Source organism: Sphaerodactylus townsendi, linkage group LG03 (genome assembly GCF_021028975.2).
Source record: "Sphaerodactylus townsendi isolate TG3544 linkage group LG03, MPM_Stown_v2.3, whole genome shotgun sequence".
Classification (NCBI taxonomy): Eukaryota; Metazoa; Chordata; class Lepidosauria; order Squamata; family Sphaerodactylidae; genus Sphaerodactylus; species Sphaerodactylus townsendi.
Window position 1 is genome coordinate 125,770,298 of NC_059427.1, and position 17,600 is coordinate 125,787,897.

General features: G+C 42.0%; 1 protein-coding gene across 1 annotated transcript in view; it reads right to left on the reverse strand.

The window, feature by feature from the left end:
• The window catches only part of DNAH17 (dynein axonemal heavy chain 17), a 135,506-nt gene that overhangs the window by 57,073 nt on the left and 60,833 nt on the right, over positions 1-17,600 (reverse strand). The window contains exons 36-46 of the mRNA XM_048489794.1: positions 13,660-13,764; positions 11,645-11,802; positions 10,825-10,963; positions 10,326-10,553; positions 9,317-9,454; positions 8,104-8,236; positions 6,449-6,576; positions 6,209-6,357; positions 3,241-3,523; positions 2,417-2,590; positions 1,034-1,241 (exon numbers count right to left, since the gene is read on the reverse strand). Coding sequence (XP_048345751.1) covers positions 1,034-1,241; positions 2,417-2,590; positions 3,241-3,523; positions 6,209-6,357; positions 6,449-6,576; positions 8,104-8,236; positions 9,317-9,454; positions 10,326-10,553; positions 10,825-10,963; positions 11,645-11,802; positions 13,660-13,764 — 1,843 coding nt within the window. The remainder of the gene's footprint in view (positions 1-1,033; positions 1,242-2,416; positions 2,591-3,240; positions 3,524-6,208; positions 6,358-6,448; positions 6,577-8,103; positions 8,237-9,316; positions 9,455-10,325; positions 10,554-10,824; positions 10,964-11,644; positions 11,803-13,659; positions 13,765-17,600) is intronic.

Consider the following 17,600-nt stretch of genomic DNA (forward strand, 5'->3'; position numbering starts at 1 on the left):
AACAGCACAGGAGAGATGTGGTCCCATAGAGCACTATCTGTGAGGAGCTGCGCCGCTGTATGCTGGACCAACTTCAACTTCCGGATCAGCTGCAAGGGCAGGCCCGTGTAAAACTAGTTGCAATAGTCTAGCCTGGAGATGACCGTAGCGTGGATCACAGTGGCCAGGTCAATCTGGGAGAGGTAAGGGGCCAGCCATGATGCTTGGCGCAGATGGAAGAATGCCACCTAGGCCACACGGGCCACCTGGGTCTCCATGGAGGGAGACGAGTCCCTACAATTCCCATGGAGGGAGACAAGTCCAGGTGGACCCCCAGGTTATGAGCAGAGGAGGTCAGTGATAAAGGGATCCCCTCGAGCATCGGTGGCTGGAAATCCTCCCCTCCCCCTTCGTGACCCACCCACAGGACCTCCACCTTAGATGGATTCATGTTTAACCTGCTTTGCTTCAACCAAGCAGCATAATGGCCCAGCTAGATGAGGAAATAATTGCATTTCTGTTTTGAACCACGAGGAAAGGTGTGGAATAAATGTTTTAATAAAATAAAGCAAGAAACTACATGTTGAGGGATGAGAAACTACAATATCCTCAGTACAGAAGTATTTCCTCAAAGAACCACAACTGATCCTATGTCTCAAATGATTTGGAGATATCATAGTTTCTCAGAAGAAGAAGAGGAGTTTGAATTTATTCCCTGCTTTTCTCTCCTGTAAGGAGTCTCAACGCAGTTTACAAACTTCTTCCCTTCCTCACCCCAACGTGACGTTGGTGGAGCTGAAAGAATTCTGAAGAACTATGACTAAGCCAAGGTCTCCCAGCAGGCTTCACGTGAGGGAGCAGAGAATCAAATCCAGTTCTTCAGATCAGAGTCCCCCACTCTCAACCACTACACCACACTGACTCTTACCAGCAGCACCAGGTCATTTCTTGTACTACATGAATTGATTATGTTGTCCTAAATAACTGTTTATCTAGAAAAACTCTGGATTCCACCACACAGAAAAAAATGTCTACTTACAACGCATCTCCTTACCCTGAAGCATTGCTGATGTTGTGTAGAAGTTAAAGGGAACAGATTGCACTACATAATCATCCATATTTAGAGTATCCAGCTTATCCACCATCATCACAGATTTCCCAGTACCAGCATTCCCAACTAGCATCACAGGCCATTTCTTGGCCATTAGCAGATCCATAAAATAGCGAATCCGAATGGTTTCTGTGGTGTGGACCATTGAGGCCTGTAAAACAATCCCTCACATAAAATAAACTAGTTTACAAACCTTATACTGATTTTTAAAAGTTATATCAATTTTCTCCCTCCTGAGAACCCAGAGTATCTCATCATATCATTCTTCTCTGAACTTTTTCTTCACAGCAGCAAACCCATGAGGTAGGTTAAGCCGAGATTTATGTTGGGCTCAGGATCTTGTAGAGAGCTTCCATAGCAGAGCTTAGATTCCAGTTGTTCCAGGGTCTAGTCTACCACTGCACTGCACTAGTTCTCAAATATATAAAAATCTGCATAAACTACAATTCCAATAAAATATTACATGGAAGATATTTAGAAAGTATTTTTGTCATATGGCTCACAGAAAGACTGTTAGCACGATCAAGTACCTTTCGAGCAATCAAGCATTTCCAAATCTGTTCTTCAAACAACATCTATAAATTCAAAGTGTACCATTTGTACACTTTGAATTTATACAAAGAAAATTTACAAAGAATTTATACAAAGAAAAACAGAGTCACACTTACCTGTAACTGTTGTTCACTAAGTGGTGCAGACACACATTGGGACTGCACATGCACAGGCCAGCCACAGAAAAGATTTCCAAACCTTTCTAGCAGACTAGGAGTACCCCTCCTCTTTCTGGCACTTTCCCACCAAAATGATCACATCACTAGGAGGAGGGGTGCTACTCCTTTAGTTCTCCCCATGCCACCACTGGAGACGCCAAGATACTAAAATTCCAGATAATTTACAGCAGGCAGGAGGGAGGGATGTGTGCCTGCACAGAAGACCACTCAATGAACAACTGTTACAGGTAAGCGCAACACTGTTTTTAATCTTCGTTGCTTCTGTGTAGTCCCCCATCAGGAGATTAGAACTGAGTTAAGGAGGTGGGTGTGACATTCTCAATGGATGAGACTGTAGAGGACTACCCTTTTTTTTGCAAACATGGAGTGTTTTTTCACCTTTGTAGAAATATATATTCTTGGCTACAGCCTCTAGATTTCGGTAACCACAAATTTGGCCAGGTTGAAAATTAGATATATTGAAAATACTTCCTGCCCTTTGTTGCACTATTGATTTCAGTCTTCTGCCAACTCTAGATTCCTTTTTGCAGTTCTCTAGGAACAAACGTGAAATCAGACATTGAAAGAACACAAGAATATTACTCCTGTCAATTACCTGCAAGGGGACATCTGGGTCCAACTCAAATGGTGGCACTTTATCTGTCCAAGGCATGAATTTCTTGCTCTCTGGGTCAATGAAATAGTCAAAAATAGTTCCCTGAGAAGGAAACTTGATGGTTTTAAATTCATTCACCCACCACTTACTGAACTCCACACGATAATCCACAAGCTGGGAAGCAGAAGAGGAACATTTAAATACTTTTCATACTAAGTTAGAGAGATCAAATCATAAAAAATTAACTGGCCACAGAAACATTCAGAAATCACTGAAACAAACCCTATCAAGGCCAAATAATTAAAAAAACCTAAAGATACACTGTTTCTTCGAGTGATAAGTAAAATCAAAAACCACCTTAAGGATGGTGATTGCCAACAACAACAACAAAATACTTTATGTTTTACCACCTTTTTCTTTCATATGTCACCAAATTACATGGTAGTGCCAGTGGCTGCCAAGGAAGTGTGATGATGGCATAGGTCAGTGGTGGCGAACCTATGGCACTCCAGATGTTCATGGACTACAATTCCCATCATCCCCTGCCAGCATGGCCATAGGTTCGCCACCACGGGCATAGGTTGTTAGCATGCAATCCAACAAGATATACGGGAAGCCAAATGAAATGTTATGAAGCTATGAAGATGGAGAAGGGATTTCTGGTAGCAGTCATATTACCTAGGTAATATTTGAACATCCATAGAAAATGGCTGTTGCATAAGTAATGCTCAGTTGGAAGGAGCTTTAATATTGTGTGTGAAAATGCCTGAAATCTAGCTCTAGGTAACAAAAATGATTTTTTTAAAAAATGTTAAAGAAGGTACCTGGTCTTGAAACATTGCTCCTCCAAATGCCCAAAAGCAAGCAAACACAAAATAGAGCTCATATAGCTCTTTGGAAGAATCTGGTGGAGTATTGGTTGGGGTCAGAAGGCATTCCAGTAGATACAAGATTGTTTGCACCACAGTAACTTCTGGGACAGGAGTGATCTTTTTGAACCCAAACTTCAACTTGTCCAAACATGTTGGTAAGTACTTGTCAAACAGGATCATCAAATTGGCTTTTTCTGACTGCACTTCCCGACGTTCAATCCAGCTGCTTACTATTCTGTATTATGGTGACATAAAATTATTTATTCAATATGTTATACATTTTCATGCATGAACCATGGGCATTCCATTCCAGTAAACTCAGAGGCGTAGCAAGGGGGAAAAGGGCCCGGTGCACCGGTGCGTCCTCTGCCCCTGCCCCGCCCCTGGAACGCCCTCATCACACCCCCACAGGGGTCCACACCCGGTGCGTCACACACAGCCCTGCCCTCTTGGTGCTACGCCTCTGGGTAAACTTCCTCTTCTCTCCTCACTCCCATGTATCCTATGTTATTTTTAGAACGGTACCATTAAACACAGAGGAGAGTGTGTTTTCTAATTTAACAGTTACGAGAGAACAACTCATGCACCCAACAAATTAAACAGCACCAGACCAGTGTAGCCAGATGCTGGAGCACATATGCTAGTATCTTAAGCTTTTAGTCCTCACTGTGTATCAGTACAATCCAAACCAGAATCATACCCACTGACTTCACAGGACTTAGAAGAGCGCAACTCTATGTAGGATCCGACTGCAAGTCACATTTTTGGCCGCTTGTTCATGGTATAATAAAGTAGCAGAGTTCCTTTCTTTACAGACTAAATCGAGAGAACTCTGTTCAGGTAGAGAAATTCCTGTCTTCTTCCTTAATCCATTGAATTGACTGCTGATTGGGTGTGGATTTTTGCCTCTGTCTGCTCCAGCTCATCCCTCCATCCCCCAAGCAGATATGTTGTTCAGGCCACAAGCAGGGCTCACGGCCTACGAAACCTGTGCACTCTGACATGTTTATTTTGCTCTCTTGGGAATCAACTAGCCCCATGAACTTCACTATACTTTACTCATCCTCTTGGAACCAGCAATCTGCGCCTAGTTGTAGGTGGTGACGACCTGTTACTGATGTTCCTCAAGTGGAGATTGTTTCCCTTAAAACCAGGGCTCTTTTGAAATTCTGAAAGCAACCGTGATTTCAAAAAGGAATAATCTGGACTATGTCAGCAGAGATAATGCTAAGGGGGCTAGAATTCTTTATCCTGGAGTATGCTGCTTGGGAAGGTGGTGGTGTTTGAAGGTTTTTAAAAAGAGGCTGGATGGCCATCTGCTGGGTATACTTTGATGATGTGTTCCTAGGAAGTTGGACTAGATGGCCCATGTGGTCTCTTCCAACTTTATGATTCTTTGATTATAAGCCTGTCATCATGCTGTGAAAAAAGACTGTTTTGATGCTTCATTTATGTTTGATCTTTATCTTGCTATTTTAAAATAAAATCTTAGAAAAGATTCATTGCTTTGAGTCCTTTTAATTTTTCTGCTTGGAGAATGAATTAGCCCAGAATTTTCCCCTTTTCCAGGAGGATAGACTAGTTCAGGTAACAGGATGTACCAGTCCCAAGTCATGAGCTATCAGATCTCCCCCCAAAAGAAGCTTGTCTGTGAAACCCCACAGTTTGCTTTTCCAATCCAACTGACTTGCCTCTGCTTCTCTGGCTGCTGCCACCCAACTCCCTGCCCCAATCCACCTTGCCTTCTTCTCTTGTCACCTCCTTCACCTAGTGGTCACCACTACTGCTACATCTTCCTAGTCAGTGCCAGCTTTTGTATATTATTTTGGGTTGTAAAGCAACTTAAAATCTCAAGAGAGGATTTTTTAAATGTTCAAATTATGTTTTTTCAGTGGTAAGATTTTAGTAGTAAGATTTTCCTATGAATCTGAGTGCTCCCTGGGACTTCCAGATCTCTAAATGGTAGACATGGTTGGCTCCTTTGAGCAGCAGTGGCATAGTGGTTAAGAGCAGGTGCACTCTAATCTGGGGAACTGGGTGTGATTCCCCGCTCTGCCACTTGAGCTGTGGGGGCTTATCTGGGGAACTAGATTAGCCTGTGCACTCCAAAACACACCGGCTAGGTGACCTTGGGCTAGTCAGTCACAGTTTTTTGGAGCTCTCTTTGCCCCACCCACCTCACAGGGTGTTTGTTGTGGAGGGGGGAAGGGAAAAGAGATTGTAAGCCCCCTTGAGTCTCCTTACAGGAGAGAAAAGGGGGGTATAAATCCAAACTCCTCCTCCTCCTTCTTCCTCTTCTTGAATGGATTTGGCTATCTATGTGGGAGCTAGCCCTTGGCTATTAGATATAGTGAAAAATGAAACCCTTCTGTCTGTGAAGGGCCTTGCTCTGGTGGAAGTAGCCTTGATCTGTTGAAGAAAGATTCTTCCCTTAGAAGAGAAGTCATAAGACTCACTGAAAATGAAAAATAAGTTAACAGTAAGTTGGCAAGAGCTGATATGGTGTAGTGGTAAGACTGATAGTTTTAGATTTGTACCCTCAGTCATGAGCTAACCAGGTAGTCTTGGGCAAATCATCACAATTTACGAAATGAACTCACAGAATAATAACTAATAAGATAATAACAGTGAAACTGTTTGCATAGGGAAGTTGTTTTGCAACTGATTAATAATATTTGATCAATAAATCACTCAGATTTCTGTCTTTCCGTATTCCATCTCATACTACATTGATGACTATAATAATGATTTGTCACCAGAACAGTTTGCTTCACCCAATTTCACCAAATACAAACACTCTCCAGGCTTGACAAAATCTAGGTATGCATCTGTTCATAGCAGAACAAGGAAGAGTATATTTAAGCCATAAAGGAAAAAATGGCTTTTCTTGACAATGCAGCTGAAAAGAACAAGAACTTACGGATTCCAACCAAGGTCAGCAGGGTTAATGTACAGGATTCCTGCTCTGGACACAGTCGCAGGTGTTGCTGTTCTTAGGTGGCTGATCTCAAACACCAGCCTCATGGTGGGATTTAGTGGGATTCGCTCATTGCTCGCTAAAGTGAGGACCTGGCAGGAAGGCACACAAAATCATGCCACCCTCATTTTCCAGAAGTAGTCAACAGTAACAAAGACAGATTCTATAGTTTGCTAGACTGACCTTATTGTCATCCATCACAGTATTTAAAGACTCAATCCACATTGGGTCTATATCTCCATCCAGAACAATCCATTTGGGTCCACGATGAGTTATATTTGCCAGATCACGCATGATCGTTGAAAACAAACCTGTCCAGAACAGAGAGTTACTCTGAAATTTTGTGGATAGCATATTAATTTCTTAGTTGTGCTACATTTTGGGCAGAGCGGAGTAAGGCTAGAAGCAAATCTGGGTTGAATCCACATGCCACTGGATATTGTACTACTGTTTCACTACAGCAATAGCTTGCAACTGGATGTTCCTACATAGACAAGCTACTGCAGTGGCAATTGATTGCTTTAGTGCAGTGATAATACAGTATCCAAAGGTACAGCCCTGATTTAAAAAAAAAAGATTCAGGAACTGCTGCTTTCTCTTGCTTACAAATTGTTTTATGTTAAACCAGTTTTAAAAGGATTTGAGAAGAAGTATATGTTAAGGAAAAATAATCTTTTCTTAAGATCAGGGAAGGGAGAGGAAAATCAAAAGCAATTTACAACAAATACTTTCAGATGTCAACATTTTTAAATGTTGGAATCCTGGATAACAATGGACAAATTCAAAATTTCATTTAATTCCAGCTCCTGCCTTTTCCATATGCTAATATGCATTCCAATTCAGATACAAAAACTTGCAAGGTTGAAAAGGAATTTTACAAATGTCATTATTTTTGCTGAAATTTCATTTTACCATAAAATATTGATTATGTGTCATCACAGTAATATTTTCTGGGAGAAAAACTTGCGACATGACTCTTCAGGAAATTACCGGTATATAAAGGAATAATCATTTAATTTTTTTATTTTAATGTATTAAAATTATGCTGATGTCTTAGTTTACCAGGCCACCATCATCACAGATCACAGGTTGGATCCAATGTGAAATTGCCACTTATGCTACAGTTCTCATGCAAATGAAATGCAAGAAAAAGGCAACAGCAATCACTTGCATTGTTATACACCTTGTATCCCCACTTGTGTTTCTGCTTGCACAAGATGCTCTGCAATAGGTTTCTATGAACTGTAATATATAGAGAGGAAAATACTAAGTGTTGCTTTAGAGCTCATACAAATGAAACTGGGGTAAATATGCTTCCCCTGGTGCTTGGCTAGATCCAGAGGCGTAGCTGGGCCAAACTGCGCTCGGTGTGCAGTCTATATTTTCCGCCCCCCACCCCGGCGGCGCCCCCCTTCCCCCACTTACCTTAGTTCCTTTCCTTTTCCTAGAACTTTTTCAGGCTGAAAAAAAGGCCTATTCACAGTTCAGGTTTAAAAATGGCCTGATGGGAACTATATTTTCCAGGAGACCTTGTGAGCCCCAAGGTCTCCTGGGAACTGTCGTTCCTCAGGTCGTTTTTAGCCTTTACTGTGAACAGGCCTTTTTCTCAGCCTGAAAAAGTTCTAGGAAAAGGAAAGGAACTAAGGTAAGTGTGGGGGGTGCTGCGAGGGGGGGAGGGGGAGGGGCCTAGGGAAGGGGGAGGGGGAATTTTGTGCCCCCCCCATGTGACCCAAAACTGTGAGCCCAGTGTATGGCGCATCCCCTGCCCCTGGTAGCCCCGCCTCTGGCTGGATCCAAATCACCATGTCCCCTGAGAATAGTCATTGCAGTTTTCCTACCATCTTTCCATTCTCTGGTAGCTGGGTTAATGATGCCAAAGAGCTCGTCGCAGGTTACCGCTTTCGGATCAAGGTCAATGGCTACAGGCTTTCTTTTCATATTTTGGTACGTTTTGTTTAGAGATTTCAGCACCTGACAGGATAAAGCCAATGACAAGGATGGAAACATTTTCTCTAACTGGCTCAGAAGACAGAAGTGCTCCATTTGTACACTGCCTTTCGAGCCCAGTAACCCATAACTCTGCAAAACTCTTGTTGGACTCACTAAGTTTACAACATGAAGGAGAGATCTGACATGCCCCATCCCTTAGCATTTATTTTGACTTCTAGCATGACATGATGCTGAATCTTTTGATCATCTTGGCTGAAAGTCACTAACTGATGGGGAGAATTTCTTTCCCCAGATATCTTCCTCCACTTAAGGCAGAAAGGTTGGCTCCAAGATGATCAGTGTTGTCAAGGCCAAATCAATATTCCTCTTAGCATGTGCAACAAAAAGCTGCTGGATCCTTCTCGGGGTATGTCAGAGATATAAAGTCCCACTCCTCTCATACCATTTCAGAAGAGCTATTCACCGTATCATAAAAAGCTAGAGCCTGACAACTGAGGTCAATAGGAACGGGATATATGTCTGCAGTGATGATGGGTAGCCCATGGAAAGTGGGGAGAGAAGCAATGAAGGATTGAGGAGATTAATGGTTAGACTGGGGCAGAAGAAGGGCTGCCACCAGCTGTCTCAACTCAAGAGATTGCTTGAATCTGCAGCTTGTCTGAGTGGCAACAATTATTTGTGTAGGCTTGATTGAGTTTTGTCCAGGTGGCAGTGGATTCAGAAGTCAGGGGTCCAGTACAGAAATATCATGTACTCTATCCAGCAGAACAGTTCTGGAAACTTAATGGCAATTAAGCCTCTGAAAAAGCAGTAGCCATTTCTGGTGATTTTTCCTATCACCAAAGACCCCACTTTACTCCTTAAGATCCCTCAACGCCTAGAAATACAATTTCAGTGAACTGCAGTAGGAAGAGGAAACAAGAAATTCTTGCTTGGTGAAGTCTATGAATGGTTGGATACACATCAGTACTTTCTAATCACAGATGTTTTTGGAGACTGTGTGTCAGGCCTGCCAAATTCTATGCCAAAAAATGTAAAAAGTCATAAGCCCTTAATTAGTATTCCTAACGAAGGAACTCCTAACTAGTGCAAAGCTCCTACCTGGGATTTGCCGCTGCCGGCATTTCCAATCACAAATACTGAGTGTCGGACTTGGAGTAACTCCTCAAGCTGTACCACTTTCAAAACAAAACTCTCCTCAGGCTGCAGCTTGAGATCAAGAATGGACTGTTTGATAATCTGAGAAGACAAAAAAAAACCCATGTTAAACCCTATCTCTAAATATGCCACACAGGTATAGTATTCTGATTAGGAGGGTGGCTGACAAGGCACAATGAAACTATGCTCTGCCTAAGAGATTAAGGTGTTACTACTAGGACAGAGGTTCTTTGTTTGCCCCTGAGAAAACTTGACCATTTATGCCCTTGTGATCTACTTTGCATTGAGCGTACATTCCATTCAGGCGTGATTCTCAGTTAAGAACGTTTCCCTCACCTGCCTTCACATCACAAAACCCCTGCTGTTTCCATAAGCTCTGAAAGTGCAGCTTTTCCTCTCCCTTCACAGAGAAAGTGAAGGGAATCAGCAGGTGTTTAGCTTTCTTTGGGTTTTCTCGCTCCTCCCCTGCTCATACTACCATAGTTCCCTCCACTCTTCATTCCACCATTTCAGAAGGATCAGAAGGACTTTTTGATTGTTTGTTTAGCTTCATGCTGAAATTGACAAGAAATTGGAATGGTCTAACAAACCAATGCTAGACCAAAGATGCAGGGGGGAAAAGGTGGCAGGCAACCTCCCCAAATGGGAATTGCACAAAAACAATGAGGAAGGGGTGGGGCAAAATGGCAGTTCAGCTCAGCTAGGGCCACTTTGTAAGTGGAAAATACCTGTGTAAACAAAAAACAGTAGGAAACCCCCACTGTGAAGTAAACAGCTGCAGGATAAATAGAGCATAAGTGGGCACTGTAGCTTTCTCCGAAGGATTCCTTCATAGCAAATTTCCATTCACTTAGGTTGCAGAGAAAACAGAAGCCTAGTTCCAGAATTGCACAGCTAAGAATCAGCATTTTATTCTCAACCCCTGTGTTCCAACCAATGGCATCCATTTCACCTTTTCAAAGTTTAGGTCACGCTTCCTGGGTACATCCAGTGCTGGGAAGAGATCTCCAATGAGCCCCATGAACACAGGCAAATCATCTGTCACAATCTTGGGAATGTTGAAGTCTCTCAAAGCTCTCATGAGGACCTGGTCTTCGGCTCGGCCTGGGTCTCCTCTCTTCAACGAACCAGCCACCACCAGCACAGACTTGATGGCCCTCAACCCCCAGTCATAATGATCCTATCAAACAAGTGGAATCATCTTAACACTGCATGTGAGTAAAAGGACATTACATGAAGCAAAAAAAAAAGTATACTGAGGTAAGAGGCAGCAGCAGTAATTACAGGCTTTTTATTCTACATCTATACTGTCCTGTTGAGAGTCTGTTAGCAGGGAGGCTAGGAACAAGCGTACAGCATGATTACTTTGCTGAAATGGCTATCTAAACTCCAACTCTTGATTGCTCTAAAATGTTCTTAGCAGACAGGCCTGTGGAACAATATTAAATTACCTGCTTTGAAAGCAGCTCTTTACACAATGTATAGAGAGTAATAAACTTCCTGGCTAGAAGTCTGGCATCAAGGAAACCTTCAGCCACAAGCATGATTTCACAGATAAGTTCGAAATCAGGAACTACCATTGCACAGGGCCTAAACAAAAGAAAAGTTATATAGTTTTGTGATATGACAAAGCCAGAGAGACAGCAGTCTGTCTTTAGTTTATGTTGCAATGAATGTTCAGTCCAAATGTCAGTTTTAATTAATTTTAATTGCTCTGATCAGAAACCTTAAAACAAATTCAACTCCCATTTTCACTCAGCCATGCCTTGTTTTTATATGCCACATAACCTGCTTGGAATAGCCTTTATGATGGCAGTCCAAACTCAATCTCTCAGTCTGTTAAAGTATTCCAACTCTTTGGTCTTTATACTATGTAAAAAAAGGGTTAACTAAGAACAAAAGATCGCAGCATTCTCTTTCACACAATGGCCAACAGATGCCTGACCTGTTTATAAACATGCCCTTTTCAAGTTCACCTTCCAACTTTTGGTCAGGTAGGTGATAATGTTTTCTATATTAAATTACCTTTGGGGCTTAGTATTCCACCCATAGCAATTCTGTTGGTAGAATCTTTAGAATAAAGAAATTCTAATTCTAATTTATTGAACTCTGTGCCTCCTGTGATACAGGGAACTACTCCCACCCCAAATAGTCCTTCCTATATTGTTTAAATCCAGGGATGACAATATCCCACTGGCATTGTTATTAGCCTTCTAAAACACCTGCTATATCTGTGTTATCATTCAGTTTCTCCAGAATATTTCTGTATACCTGAACAAGGCTTTAAGATTTTCGGGCAGCTCAGTACGACCTGCATATCCAGGATTCATAGTGATAAACATTCCAACAGTTGGTATAAGAGCGATCATCTCTCCAAGGAAGTTGAATGTCTTCTTTTTCGCTCGAATTGCATCTTGAACACATTTAACCTAAACAATGAACAAAAGTCCTACATGAGATTTGCAAAAAGATAACAGAATCGAGCATATTGAAATGTAAACATATAAAGGATATATTTTCCTTTCCTTTGCTACATAGATTGAGTAGAACGTGACACAGAAAATGTAAACAATCCAACACTCAACATACCTTAAAGTTAGTTCTAACATGGAATGTCAGGGATCAGCCCTCAAACTAAGGACAAAGGGCTCCTATCAGATTTTGTCTATCAATATTTTCAGAGAAGAAGCACATACCCTTGTGGAAGACCCTCAACTAGTGAACAGGCAGAACAGAGGAATTCTTAGAATGCAATCCACTGGCTTAGCAAGCAGCAAAAATAATATAAATGATGCATTCAATACAAGCAGAGCTAAAATAGTGAATATATGCAAAAAACATTTACTACAAGCTTTTTGTGGGTTTTACAGATAATGGAAAATAATCAAAAACATGTGCTTTTTCAAAGAAGGTCAGAAAAAATTCAGTCACTCTGAATTGGCTTTGAAGTGCAGACACAGCAAAATCTGGTTGCCTACATGGTGCTGTCACAAAGCCAATGCAGAGTGAAGACATCACTTCCTACCTTTCCTCGAAATGAAATCATAACAAAGTTGAGTCTATGTGGCATCACTATGCTGTTGTGATACCATCACACTGATGCTGCAATCCTGGTTGGCTGGGAATAATGAAGTCAGTACAGATAAACTTTGATCAATGGTATAATGGGCAAGAACAGTGGATTCTAATCAGGAAAACTGAGTTTGATTCCCCGCTCCTACACATGAATCCTGCTGAGTGACCTTGGTGACCTTGGTGTGACCTTAGTCACAGTGACCTTGGTGACCTTAGTAGTCACAGTTCTCTGGGAACCCTCTCAGCCCCACCTACCTCACAAGGTGTCTGTTGTGGGGAGAGGAAGGGTAGGTGTTTGTAAGCTGCTTTGAGAGTCCTTCAGGAAAGAAAAGCAGGGTATAAAACCAAACTCGTCCTCCTCTTCTTCTTCATAAATATTTAAGCAACAAACAGCATTCAAAAGCAGCCAAAAGGTGGGCTTGAGGGCATTTTGGATTTCCCAGAAAAATCATATTCTTGTCTATAATCAGAGGTGGGATCCAGCAGGTTCTCACAGGTTCCCGAGAGTAGGTTACTAATTATTTGTGTGTGCCGAGAGGGGGTTACTAATTGGTGATTTTGCCACGTGATTTTTGCCTTCGTTACGCCCCTCCTCTCAGCAGTAGCACGCAGAACTTGAAGCAGTCTAGCAGGAGGTGCACTGGTGTGCGTGGCAGCCTGCGCCTGCATGCATTCGTTTCCTGCCCAAGGACCGGTGCAGCGGATGCATCCTTGCCACAGCCCCACCCCCCGGAATGCCCACCCACACCCCCGTCGTACCCTGCCCAGCTCCCATTGGTGCTACGCCACAGTTTGAATCCCACCACCATGGGAACCTGTTACTAAAATATTTGGATCCCACCACTGTCTATAATGTTTACGTATAGAAAATATGCGACTCTTGTCTTACTAGAATCATTAAGATTTTGTTAGTGAAGAGAAACGAAGACAGGCCATAACAGCACACAGGATATTAGAGAATAGATACAAAATTGACTTTCCTTGCACTACCCATAGTATTTAAGTTCTGCAGCAGGGAAAAGAGCAAGTTCAGAATGGAAAAGATGTTGGCACCATCGCAAGGGTCACAGTTACTCCCTTCAGAAATTAAGACCATTCATTAAGTCCAAGGGGACGATACCAACCAAGATACAAGAAATAATAGAACGTGAAGCATTGTCAATTATCTGTTATTCATGCACAATAGCTGGGCAAGTACGGAGACTCTTTACCTGTACAGCAATTACTGACAACACTTCCACCGAAATCCGATTGAATTCATCAAAACATCCCCATGCACCTGTCTGGGACAATCCTTTGTAGATATTCCCACAGGACTATGAGGAAAAGAAAAAGGTCATGTTTAGAGTAATCTTAGTACACCAATGGAGTAATATAGATATTAGTGTGAGCAACTCAGCATTCATAGACATCCAATAACATCACTCTAAGTGTGTATAAGTATTATCTCCTTGCAATATCCCTCTCATTGTCTTAATCTGGGATCTGCCCTCTGACCCCTCCTCTCTTTCTGTGTCCTTTGTTCTTCCCACTCTTCACATGGCTTTTCATAGAGCCACATGTATCTATAGGTCCTTCCTGCAGAGGCAATGTCTCATACTTCAATACACATGATGTCAGATCAGTTGGCCATTTGTGAAAGGGAAGTATTCTTTAGATTAGGCTTTTCTCTCCCCTCCTGACTGCAACCTGAATGTGAACAGAATGTACTTGAATAAATGTTTTACTTTTTGCTATATTCTCCTTGGGAAATTAATTTACTGTACTGTACACAATATCACACTTCAATGACTGGACAAACTCTGCTACATCAATATCCCAATAATTTATACCCTGCTTTTCCCAGAGCTTAAAACACCAGCTACAGAAAGACATACTGTAAAATGGAAATTGATCAGGTTAAAAATAGAAAGGAACTGTTGTAAAGCATGCACACCAGATTTTCTCGGATATTTCTGGCATGTTATATCAAAGGGGATAATTAAGGCTGCGGAGTGGGAAAAATATGGAGCTGTGTGCTGTGTATTATGAACTATGGACTTGCATAGTCCAAGGATAAGGTGCAATGCTTAAGTGTAAAACTTCAGGAAAAACTGAGTATATTGCAATTGTACCTCTGCATACATCTTTGGAACTACACAAACACTTTAGAAAAGAATAAGAGAAAACAGTGGGATAGATAGGTGGGCTGTCAGTCTAATCATACATAGGAACTCTCTAGTTCACCATGCCAGATCAAATTGCAGTCCCATGAGTGGATCTTGCTAATCCCAGTGAGGAAATGCACCCCAATTTTGTGGAAGAGATAGATATTTTGCAAAAGTCTATAAAATACCCCATCCAGGAACTTCAGGTATGCATCTTCTGGAATCATTCAATGGGGTGGTTGCTGTCTATTAAATGTTCCCATGCATAGGAGAAGAGCCAGCTATGCTGGCTGGATCCAAGGGACAGATCAATGATCATACAAAGAGGCTAGAAAAATGAAGTCAGTTTCCTCATGATAGGGGATTTCTGTTGCTTTTGCTTGCCCTTTTCAACCAATGCCCTAAATTCTACTTTTTACCAAGCTTCACCCTTTTTTACTTTTGCAGAATTTTAGTAAATCCTGAGCCAGCAACTATTGCTCTGCTGCTCTCCCAGTAGAAACTCACAAGCTGACAGGGTTGTCAGACTGTTCCTGGCAAGTGGCAGGGGATTGCGGGGTAGGATCATGGGCAGTATTGGTGTCATGTGTGCCATGACAGCCCTTCCTGGAAAACCCAGAAGCGATGTCACGTCACTCTAGGGTGCCATTTATAGGTTTCCCCTGGAAGTGACATCACAATGCACAATATAATTACACTAAAAAAAAGTCTCCCAAAGTTTCTAGAAGTTATGGTGAACACTGAGGAGTGCTAGAGTGTGACTTCCCAACCTTACCAGCTGTTCTCCGCTTCTGTGCATCTGCACAGAGCTTCCCATCACCTTGCATCAACTTTTGGGCAAGTTCCAAGCACTTTTCCTTCGGACTTTTCTTGCAAGCTTTCCACCACTTTTGAACTCTCTTTGCAAGCTTTTGCCATTGTTTTTCTTTTTCTGTTTTGAATGCAGTCTTCTAACAAAAGTTATAAAACTCTGCTGGTGTGTTTAAATAGATCAGAGTTGCCTCTGGTTTTCCCTACTGCAATTCCTCCCAAAGTACAGGGGTGGAGGCAACAAGAATTGAAAACATAAAACTGACTTATATTTATTACTGAGTCAGACTATTGGTCTATCAAGTATTATCTACTCTGATTGGCAGCAACTCTCCAAGGTCTCATGTAAAGCTCCTTCAGAGTTCCTATTACCTGACCCTGGAGATGCCAGGGAAATGTAGGGAGTTCCCAGTGACAAATTATGCTCTGATGTCAAAGAACAGCATGAAAGGCTAAGATTTTATCAACCCAATCATGAACTCAGCATACTTCAGCACATTAGAGAGAACTGCCTCCTAAATGACCTAATTTCTAGCAGCTGGAACAGAAGATGAAGGGTTTTCTCCTCCACTTCTGTGGGAGAATAGAAATTACTGGAGGCAACTCAGTTGCTGATGCCATCTGTGCAATAGTTTGCACAGCTAGCCATAGTAAGAAATCCTGCTGTGAAAACAAATACAGTTAAAGATGTAGAACAACAATCACTTTTAGTGCCAGGGACCCTTAAAATAACAAGGAAAAACGTTTTGTTTGGGGAGTGGGAAAAACAAACTTGCATGTTTTGGATCTGCAGACCTAACGTAATGTTTGGTTGGGAAGGAAAAAGCACTGGAAGTCTGAGATAATTCACTGGGTTCTAAAGGCTCCCTATACACTGTTCCTGTGTATGACCTGGATCCTGATAAACCAGACATTCTGACTCACATTCTGACATGGGACTCACAGTTAATTTTGAACCTTAATTTCACATGGGGGCCAAATTTGGACTGGGAACATGGAATGTGGGCAAAGGAGAATTAACCCTCTCTCCAGTGCCATTTCCCCAACCTGGGGTTGCCAGACTCCCCACTTTAGAAACCTTCTTGCCAGCACTGTTCAGCCAGCCAGTGGGGGAACTTATTGATAACAAACCTAGTTCTCTGTCATTAGCTCTGCGGCAATGTCACTTCTGGCATGCACCAGAATGATGTCATAATATTGCAGACCACCAATATTTGGGCAAAAATATGGTAAAAACTGTTTTTGCTATTGAGTTTTTGCCTAAATACCAGAGTTTTCCCACGTCGCCAGCAGCATGATGTCACTTCCAGTGCATGCCAGAAGTGATGTTATCGCATTGCTGTTTGCTGCTAGTTAGTCTACCGCCAGTTGCCAGAGCGTACCTGGCAACCCTAACCCAACCTGAAATGATACCAGGAGTTGCTATTTGCCCCTTGGGGGAAACTTACATTCCATCAGCACATATACATTTACTCAATGGGGTAAATAGCAGGCCCCTAGGGTTCAACCCCTGAAATGTTCTGTGTGATTTTCTTGCTTCATGTTACAAGAAAATACTGGGACAGTCCTTGCTCTTGTTAAGCAAACTATATCTGTGATGGTTCCTATACATGCCCTCTCTCTGCTTTAGCCTTCTCCTGTTCCCACAACTGCAGTGGATAATGTTCTAGATCATGGAAATCAAAGAGGGCCTTTTTAAATATCTCAAGTAAACAAGACCTTCATTGTGTGGCAAACTCAGCTCCTCCAGCCAGGCAACCAGCAAGACGGTGGAGAAATGGTGTGGAGGCGTAGCCTTGTCAGCACAATGATGCCTCTCCTCAAGAATAGCCAGAAGCGATGATGGTAGCTCTAAGAATTGCAGGAAACTCAATCTTATTCCTTGGAAATTATATCATTGTGTGGATGTCACTGGTGTATTTTTATTAATTTTTAATTTATTTTAATTTAACACACACACACACCGCTACTGTTGCTCTGAATGGGAATTTAGGACATGGGAAGACACCCAAATGTTCTGGACTAAGAAGCTGTGCCAATTTTATTACTGAACTATGAACCCTCTGCCTTGAGCACATTAATGTGGTGTTAGGTCTGGAGAACTGTAATTTCCTTCTATCTTTTCTTATGCAAAAAAATGGCCTTCTGAAGGAAATGGGTGGAACTCTTGACTTTGATATTCATTTAATGATGGC